General features: G+C 57.5%; 1 protein-coding gene across 1 annotated transcript; it reads left to right on the top strand.

Moving 5' to 3' along the window:
* The first annotated feature begins 2,022 nt into the window (after window positions 1-2,022).
* Window positions 2,023-9,374, top strand: SLC30A3 (solute carrier family 30 member 3). The gene is made up of 8 exons (XM_060117489.1): window positions 2,023-2,229; window positions 5,682-5,863; window positions 6,426-6,572; window positions 6,671-6,824; window positions 7,409-7,607; window positions 7,843-7,948; window positions 8,188-8,322; window positions 9,218-9,374. Exons 1-8 carry the CDS (start codon window positions 2,135-2,137, stop codon window positions 9,364-9,366), a joined length of 1,167 nt encoding a protein of 388 aa, XP_059973472.1. The 5' UTR covers window positions 2,023-2,134; the 3' UTR covers window positions 9,367-9,374.
* Window positions 9,375-9,825: the final 451 nt, after the last annotated feature.

Genomic DNA, 9,825 nt, shown 5'->3' with positions numbered 1-9,825 from the left:
GGCGAGGCTACCGCATCTGAGACCTGGCGTGAGCAGTGGCCCTCACGTCCCAGCTCCAAGGCTCTCAGAATTGGCAATGCCCCAGGCCCAGTGCGGACGGAGCTTCGAAAACCGACGGCGCCAGGCGGGACGTGCCCGGGGGGGCCCTGGCATAGGTGAGCGGGACATGAATTCCACCCCAGCTCTGACACGAACCAACAAGGTGACCTTGCTGGGGGCTTCCCCTCTCGCCTTGCTATAACCCACGGAGGGAGCTGAGGCCCCATGCCTCTAGGGGAGATTGGGGGACGAAAGCCACCCCCACCCTCGCTCCCTTGCCCCGCGTGGACTATGGGCTGGGCCTTGCGGGAAGAGTGTGGAGAACAGGCTGGCGCGGGCCCCGTGCAGGGCGTGGGTGGAGGCGGCGCCGAGGGCGCGCGCAGACCCTTTCGTTCTTCCGTGCCGCAGCGCTCCCGGCGCAGTACGGTCTCTTAGCACACGCCGCCCGCAAACCTTGGCACAAGCCGCACTCTCCCCGCCGGAACAGCCAGCCCGCCGCCCAGCTTGCCTAATCCGTTCAAGCCTCACCTCCTCCGCGAAGCTCTCCCAGGTTAACCCCATCACTTCCAACCACTCTAGCTGGCACGTCCTCCATTTTTTTTTTGTTTGTTTGTTTTTAGAAGTACGCACGGAGTCTCATTGTCTGAAAAAAACAATGTTGGGGTTAGATGACTGTCACCAGAGCCCTAAATTCATTGTGACGGGTATTCTGAAGCCCAGGGTATTCTGAAGGGTGCGTTTGATGGGTTTCTTGCCGGGGCTGGCTAGCGACTCTCACCCTCCACCTTCCCCATCCATGCTCACTCTTTCCCCTCCTCCTACGGACCCTTCTCTTCACAGAGTGTCACAGCTTGGAGTGCACAATCCAGTAACCACCCCTTTTCATTGTACACTGGTGGCAGGTGTGAGGGGCACAGAACGTTGAGCATTTGAAGCTTCGACTCCAGGCTCAGCCACAGACTTTGCTGTAAGTCACTCCTTCCCCTGGGCTTTAGTTTAAATGAGGCAAGATGAAGTAACGCCCGGGAAGGTGCTACAGGTTTGGAGGTAAGGACAAGCTGACCGCAGCCTCCCTCCATGAACCTGGGGCTGTGACCCCAGAGAAGTGGAGCGCTCTTCCTTTCGGCTGCCCCAGCCTCTAAGTGACAAAACTGCGGCTGTGCGCTCTCTCCAGTCGCCTTGTGGCGTCCTGAACCGGGGAGGGAGAGAGGATGGGGTTCCAGTCCCAGTCCTTTATTCACTGGTCGTATGACCCCGGACACTTCTTCCTCTGGGACTGTTACTCGTCCAAAAAATAGGGATAATAATGGATTGAAGGAGAGCTGGAAGCTTTTTGTCGCCCCATGTCTCTATAAAAATAAATAATAATGAGCGGTACAGTGCTTGGCAGCAGACTTTGCTCGCGAATTCCGACCCCACATCCGCCACCGAGGGGTTTCTGGCCGGAGTCCCTGGAGTTCTCCCGGATTTGTCACACTGCTTACCCCACATTCTCTTTCTGGTTCTCTCCTCCACACCTGTTTCTGCCTTCGTGTGGGGAGGCTGGGGCCACGAGGTGACGGGTGGTGGGGAGAGGGGGCGGGATGCCCTGGCGCGGACCTGCACGGGGCGGTGTCCCTTGGGCGAAGATTGGTTGGAAGGTCCCTAGGCTTGAGGAGCTCGGCTGGGAACTGGTAGGCAGGGCTCGGGTAGGGGCGGGGCTGGTCTGCCTAGGGGTGGGCTATGGAGATTAGGCGTTCTCTAGAACGCGGCGGGGGCGCAGAGAGCTCCCACCGCCCCACCTGGCTCCGGCACCGGGAAGCAGGGCCATACCTACGGGGACGGGGCTCCGGGGGCGGGGCTTAGGCGTGGGGGGAGAGGCTGGGGAGCCTGGAGGCGGGGCTTGGGGAGCTCGCCCCACGCGGGGCGGGGCTCCAGCAGCCGCGGGATCTGCAGTTCGGACTGCCGGCGCCACAGTCGCCGCAGTTCCCTCCACTGTGGTGGCCCCGTGGCCCTGCGGGGAGTCTGGGGGTCGACAGGCCGCTCGGACTTGGCGCGGGGTTAGCCACGCCTCTCCCTACCTCGGTGCGGCCTAGACGGTCGGGGCCGCGGGGAAATGGAGACCTCTCCCGCCACGGGGGGCTCTGAGACCACTCGCCTGGTGAGCCCCCGAGACCGCGGCGGCGCTGGTGGCGGCCTGCGTTTGAAGAGGTAGGATTGACCTGGGTCGGCCCTCGGCTGGGGGGGCGCCACCCTTCCGCCTTCCGTCCACTTCGTTGTCTCTCTCGGCCGGCCGGCCCAGCACACCGCGACCCCCTCGGCTTCGTGGCGCTGCGTTCTGTCCCCTTCGGCTGCACAGAGAGCCCCGGCCCGCCCAGCCAGCCCCGACCCCCCCCACCCGCTCAACAGCCCCATATGCCTCCTCCTGGCTACCTTGTTTCTCCCGGTCCCGGGAAACTGCTCCTCGGCCCGCCCCCCAAGCTTCCCGCCCCCTCCGCCGCCCCCGCCGCGTCTGACCCCCGCGAGCGACTGCCCCTCCGTCTGGCCGGAGTCCGCGCCAGGTGCCCCGATGTACGCATTGCTCCGGGGTCGTAGGAGCCCCTCGCCGCCCAGGCCCCCGGCCCTACCCTCCGCGCTCCCGGGCTCGGGGCGCCCCCTCCAGAGTGGCCAACTGTGGGCACCCGGGCCGACGATGGGCCCGGGCTCCGCAGCGGGTCTTCCGGGCTCCTGTGGGGCGGGCGGCCGCTGGGAAGCGAGGGGGCGGTAAGGAAGGAGCAGGTGCGGTCTGGGCGGCGGGGGTATTCCCGGCTACGCACAGACGGGGCCGGGGGCGGCGAGGTGTGAAATGAGGCGCTCGGAGCGGTCGGGACAGCGGGCCGGGGGCGGCCGGAGAACCGCCTCCGCGTCCCGCCGGCCTCCCGCGCCCGGCGCCCGGCGCCCGCCTTGTCCCTCCGAGCGGCCGCGCCAGGCCCTCCCTGGCCACCTCCGCTGGCCATTTTGTCTGTTTGCCCACCGTTCGTTTATCTCGGGAATTTGACAGGGTCTCCGGCTTTTTCTCTTTCCTCATCTCCCTATCTTTCCTTTTCCCTCCCAACCCCTCTCCCTTTGTCTCGGGTGTGGTGCCTCTGTGGGTTTCTCGCTCTTTCCCTGGATGGGGGCCGTAAACCCCGGTGGATGGGGGAATGGATGAGCAGAAGGGAGGGAAGACTTCCGTCGGAATCTCTCCCGAGGAGGACTGCAGACGGGGGCAGCTGTGGCCCTGGCATCTCTTCATGTACCTTTCGACTCTGCTTCAGGCCAGTCTCCCTTCTACCCCGCTCAGTATTATTTGTTGTTTGTCGGGGGTTTCAGAGGGCCAGGGAGAGCAAGTTGTCTTTCCTTCTCCGCACACAGCAGGTGTGTGTGCACACCAACAATGAGGCTTCTTTAGTGCCCAGTTAATGCAAAACAAAAGGGAGCAGCCTGTTGATGGGTGACTACCTTGACGCCTGGCCGCGCTGTGTCTTACAGGGCCAGGAAAGACATCTTGCCCACTGCCTCAAAGCCACTCACCCTCTGTTTGCTCTTCAGACCCGCATCTCTGACTCCCAGCTTATTCTCATTCTCATATGACCATTAGTCACCAAATCCTGCAGTATTTTCTGGAAGAGGCTCTTCCCTACCTGCCTGCCTCTCTCAAAGATTCTGCTCAGGGAGCCTCTGGCCTTGTCGGTTCTGGACCCCTCCATCTCCTCTCTTCTCTTCCTCCCAGACTAGTACATCGTCAAGGTCATCCATCTCACAGATCGGGAAAGATTAAATCAATCAGTGTATCTCCCTTTATGTTACTTTGAGCCCATCACTTTCCTCCTCAGCCCTTCCCCTGGTTCCTCACACTTAAGCGCCAAGCTGCATATCTTGTCATTGTCATTCCATGTGTCTGGAGCTCCTTTCTCTACCTAGGTCTTCTCTTAAACATCTCCTCCTCTGTGAGGGTCTCCTCATCCCCTTTAGAGTTGGTCACTCCTTCCCCTGTGCTCCAAAGTCCTTTGTTCATAACCCTCCTGGCCCCGGCTTCTCCTTGCATAGTCAGTCATTTGCGACACTTCTGTCTCTCCCACTAGACTGAGCTTCGGTACGTGTATGCTGCTTGGTTCTCTCATTGAAGAATAAGGGTGGATTTCAAAGCCACCCTCATCTCCCATCTCCTCTGGAAACGCACCTGGAATCATACACACCCAGATTCTAAGTCTCGGAAGGGGATTCCAAGAAGTTAATCTACCTGCCAGCACTTGAATTTTCCCTAGAAGCACCAAATGTGCCCCCATGTCCCTCACAGCTGAATTCGCCCATTGGGCAGAGCTGTCCTCATCCAGAAGGCCCCAGGCACCCTTCCCCACTTTACTGCTGTGATCACATTTCTATCTGGAGCCTTCATTTTCTCTCAACGGTATTCTTGTGACACCTCCATGAGTATTTCTAGAACTGTACTTTTCTATTTAGGTCCTTTATGCTGTGGAAGGTTCTGTTCTCCCTGGGGTTCAGGTTGGGTAGTCATGGGGGTGAGAATTAAGCCAGAACGGACTGAAAACGCAGTTAGCCTGAGCTCGGCCTCTGGCATCCCCAGGTGAGGCCTCCAGCCCCATTCATTTGTCCTGGGAGGCTTACTGCACTGTGCAGTTAAAGTGGCCTCTGCTGGGTGCTTATGGTCACACTGAGGTCCAGCTAACATGTGGCAGACTCCAAACCCAGCACTCCTACTGCTCCCAATCCCAGCCCCACCAGTCTGTGTTCTCTCCTCCCCATGACAACCCAGCTCTGGAATCTGGCCATTAGTTCTCTGTGCCAGGAACTTCAGACTTTTTTGGGTCCCAGCATTCTACTCTCCTCTTAAAGGGCCACGTCTAGCTGAATGTCTTAGAGAGGGAAGGTGAAGGACCTGGGAGTGGAGGCACCAGGGGGTAGGTCCAGCAGGGAGGCACTAAGGCCAGGACCATGTGCTGAGCCTCACCCCACACTTCCACACCACTTCCCCTTCATACTGCCTTCGCCGGGCACGTGCGCCTCCTCTTTATCAAAATCCTTCCCATCCTTCCAGGCACTTCTCAGCTGCCTCCTTCAGTTGTTTCCCTGATTTCCTCATTAGAGTCGGTATGTCCCTCTGAGCCCTGATAGCGCTTTAACTGCTCTAAGGCAATAGCTACCTTTTGCTACATCTCATAGCATTTAGGTACACATTTGTCTTGTTCACCAGAGGCTCCCAGAGATCAGAAAGGATATCCTGCTCATCTTGTATTCTTCGTGGTGCCTATCATAATGAATTGATCTGGTTGGAGTTTAATCTCAGCTCGACCACTAACTAGCTGTGTGGCCTCCATAAGTCCTCTCCCCCTTTGAACCTCATACTTCTAATTCTTTAATAAGTGGTAGACTAGACGTCTCTAAGGTGCTTTCCATGTGTGCTCTGAGATTCTATGGCTCTGTACGTGAAAGGAAAAGGGAGGCTGGAATCTGAGTTGTCCACTTAGCCCCATCTCTCCTGTGGCCCTCTGTCCACAAGGCCTCGGGAAAGGATAGAGAGGTGGGACATCTGATGAAGCCAGTCTGGGGGATCCAGGACTGGGAGTGAGAAGCAGGTTAGCCCTTGAACCAGGCCCCAGCTTGAACTGGGCTGCCTGCCTCAGTCTCTTCACAGAGCCCTCCGAGCCCCTTCCCGAGGAGCCCAAACCCATGGAGACGTCCTTCCACCACTGCCACAGGGACCCTCTGCCACAGCCAGGTCTCACCCCTGAGAGGCTGCAGGCACAGAGGCAGCTGTGTGCCGCCTGTGCTGTGTGCTGCGTCTTCATGGCCGGGGAAGTAGTCGGTAAGTCGGAAAGCAGTTCCTCCAACACCATCCTCCGGACGCCTGCCTAAGCCACTTCCCACCCGGAGTCCCAGGAATGTTCCTGGGTGGAGATGCAGAGAAGATGGGGATGGCTGGGACGGGGGAGGTGGGTGCCCAGGACTCAGGAAGTGGGAGAGGGCGAGGGACAGCACCAAGGGAATTCAGGGCTGGCTCATCAGTATGAACTGGTCTTGTAAAAGCCCTGTTTTCTTCTTATTAAAATATGTTATTGTGGGGAATTCCCTAGTGGTCTAGTGGTTAGGACTCCATGCTTTCACTGCTGAGGGCACAGGTTCAATCCCTGGTCGGGGAACTAAGATCCCACAAGCTGCGCGGCATGGTCAAAAAAATGTTATTGTAGAAAAACTAGAAAATGTGAATGAGTGAAAAGAAAAAAAAAACCCACGTGTAATCCCATTACCAGAGAAAAATTGCTGTTCACATTCTGGTATGTGTCCCCCCTGTCTCTTTTCCATGCCTCTACACACACTGCATGATATTTTCTAAATGGACCAGACCATATATCGCTTTACCCTTACAGGTGGGTATTTGGCGCACAGCCTGGCCATTATGACTGATGCGGCCCACCTGTTGGCAGATGTGGGTAGCATGATGGGCAGCCTCTTCTCCCTCTGGCTCTCTACCCGTCCAGCCACCCGCACCATGACCTTTGGCTGGCACCGCTCAGGTAAGGCCCCTGCATGGTCTGATGACCTCCCCCAATCTTGCCAGAAGGTACCTCTCAGGGTCCTGGGCAGCTCTCTGATAGCTTGTCTTCCCCTGCAGAGACTCTGGGGGCTTTGGCCTCTGTGGTCTCCCTCTGGATGGTCACTGGCATCCTCCTGTACCTGGCCTTCATCCGCCTGCTGCACAGCGACTACCACATCGAGGGGGGTGCCATGCTGCTGACCGCCAGCATCGCAGTCTGTGCCAATCTGCTGTACGTTCCAGTATGGAGCAGGCACCGTGTGGGATTCAGGGCGAGGGCTCCTCCTCCAGGCTGGGAGAGCAGGCTCTCCTCTCCCAGACAGACTCGCAGCACGCACATGCTGTTCTCATCTCTCTGCTCTAGGGGTGCCCGAGAAGGGACTGGGGTAGAGACCTAAAATTCAGAGTCAAAAGACCTTTGTTAAAGGCCTGCTGTGTACTGGCCACCCTGCTGGGGGCTTTCATCAGCATTGTCTCATTTAAAGCTCCCAACCACCCCATGAGGTAGGTAGTATCACTTCTGGTATACAGTTAATCAGATAGTTCCCAAGAGGTGACCAGGGGACTTGCCCAGGGCACATAGCTACTTTAGTAGCAGGGTCAGGATCTGAATCCACGTCTCTGGCACCACGTATTCTTGCGCCCAGGCTGCATTACTTGTCTCTCTTGGACCGTGTTGTCTTTTTCCTGGGACTGGGAAAATAGGGAGAAAGTAGATGGAGAGCGGGCTCCTGGGGAGGTGAGAGGAGGAGCCGTGGAAGTGGGCAGAGGAGCCTGGGAGGCCACCTGGGCTGAGCTGCTCTGCTTCCCCCTCAGAATGGCCTTTGTGCTGCACCAGGCTGGGCCCCACCACAGCCACGGGTCCAGGGGGGCAGAGTATGCACCGCTGGAGGAGGGGCCTGGGGAACCCCTGCCCCTGGGGAACACCAGCGTCCGGGCGGCCTTTGTGCACGTGCTGGGGGACCTTCTGCAGAGCCTTGGGGTGCTGGCTGCCTCCATCCTCATCTACTTCAAGGTACCATCTGCCCCAGCCTTCCTCCCCCAATTCCACCCCCCAGCCCCTCCTTCCCTGGACCCCCTCCCACCCCACTCCATCTCCCAGCTCCCCAGGACTCCTGGCCCAGGGTTATAGTCCCTTTCACCCCAGCAGGGTTCTCAGGGGCCTCTCAGGTCCTGTTTGTCCAGGATGCCCCTAGGTCTTCCTCTGAAAGGTCCCTGATTCCCAGGCTTAGGGCTTTCTTTCTCTACAGCCTCAGTACAAGGCAGCTGACCCCATCAGCACCTTTCTCTTCTCCATCTGTGCCCTCGGATCCACCGCTCCCACCCTCCGAGATGTTCTCCGCGTCCTCATGGAAGGTGAGTCAGACGCCACTGCTCCCCACCCCCAGGGGCCCTCTCTGACCTCACCCCAGGACTAGGCGCCTCTGTTTTCCTGGAGAAAGTGTGGGGAGAAGGCCTATTGGTAGAAGGAGGATTCAGGGATGGGGTAAACTGTGGGGATCAACAGGGTGAGTGGTACAGGATGGGGGAGGTGGGGTCCTGGCCTCTGGGCAGGAGTGGCCCTGGCAATAAGGCGCGGTGGGTGCTGCTTGCAGGTACCCCCCGAAATGTGGGGTTTGAACCTGTGCGAGATACCCTGTTGTCAGTGCCAGGAGTTCGGGCAACCCACGAGCTGCACCTGTGGTCCCTTACGCTTACTTACCATGTTGCCTCCGCACACCTGGCCATTGGTGAGTACACACTGACCCCAGCAAGCAGTTACTTTCCAGAAATATTTCTCCCTTCCCGTACCACCATCCAAACATAGGAAGATGGTCTGAATTAACGGCAAATGTTTCCATCTCTCTGTCTTTTGTATTTCTCTCTCTCTCTCTCTCTCTCTCTCTCTCTCTCTCTCTCTCTCTCTCGGGGAGGTTTCACTTTCTCTGAAGTAGTGCTGGGAACCAGCAACCCTTTAAGAGGTCACTGGTACCTACAGGTCTCGTGATGGGGCACAGTTAGGTAAATTATGGCTCCTCCACTCAGTGGAGTATCATGTAACTTTTAAAAATTGATGATTATGAAGACTGTAGGGCAACTAGGAAAAATGTTTATGGTATAATGCTAAGAGAGAAAGCAGAATATAAAATTTTAGCTACATTATGGTTCAACTATTTAAAATATATATGGTGACTCACAAGCTGACAAAGAATTTTTGAGTTTCTTCCAGATGCAAGAAGCAATCAGAGACATGCAATTTGGATGCCAAAAATATTATACTTTGTAGGATATTGATGGTAACTCTAGAGGGACAATGAGAACAGAATATTTAACATCTGGAATGTCATGGAAAATCGGGTGGTATGGCTGCTGAAATGCACAGCTGTATACTGATACTCAAAGAGCAGAAGAGAATAGAAAAATAACGGTCTAATGTGTTAGCCTAGCTGATTAGGGATGAGTCTGTCCGACCTTTTTTACAGTTTTACACAGTTCATACAATATATAGAGAAAATAAAGCTTCCCATTCAATCTTGGCTTTCATGCCATGCAAACCCCTGGGTCCCCTTCACCCATCCTTATCTGGGCCCCTGGCTGGTTCCCAGTTCCCCTGGAAACCTGCTGCCTCTTATCACTCCCCCGCAGACTCCACGGCTGACTCTGAAGCCGTCCTGGCTGAAGCCACATCCCGGCTCCACTCCCGGTTTGGATTCTCCAACTCTACCCTGCAGGTCGAGCAGTACCAGCCTGAGATGGCTCAGTGCCTGCGCTGCAGGGAGCCCCCCCAAGCCTGAGCCACGGCCGCACCCTCACCCCACTGCCAGGCCCAGGCTCAGCCCTGGACTCTCAGCAACTGCCTCCCTGCTCACGGAGAAGGGACGGAGCTGGGTCCGTACCCTTCCTCTCTGCCCGCTTCCACCTGCCAACCCCCCAGCCCCAGTGGGCAAGACCAAAGTGTGTGTGGGGAGTGGGGCCAGGGTCAGGCTGAACAGGGAAGTCAGGGCAGTCGGGGTGTGTAGAAGTCCTGTGGTCCCTGCTCCCCGTGCTCGGGGGAGCCCCCAGCCTCCTTTCCGTGCAGTTCATTTGTCTGTGTGGCAGCCTGGCTGGCTGGCTGGGGGATCTGCCTGTCTTTGTGCTGTTGGCGTGCCTAAGCCTGGGGGAGGTCAGCAGGGGCCCCCTCCCCACGTGGCTGTCTGTCTGTCTATGCAGGAGCCCCAAAGCCTGCACTTTGTCCGTGTGTTCTGGCCTTATGG

The sequence above is a fragment of the Mesoplodon densirostris genome, chromosome 14 (assembly GCF_025265405.1).
Source record: "Mesoplodon densirostris isolate mMesDen1 chromosome 14, mMesDen1 primary haplotype, whole genome shotgun sequence".
In the NCBI taxonomy this organism is placed as follows: domain Eukaryota; kingdom Metazoa; phylum Chordata; class Mammalia; order Artiodactyla; family Ziphiidae; genus Mesoplodon; species Mesoplodon densirostris.
The sequence above is the reverse complement of the archived record's forward strand: the minus strand, read 5'-3'. Positions and strand labels throughout refer to the sequence as shown.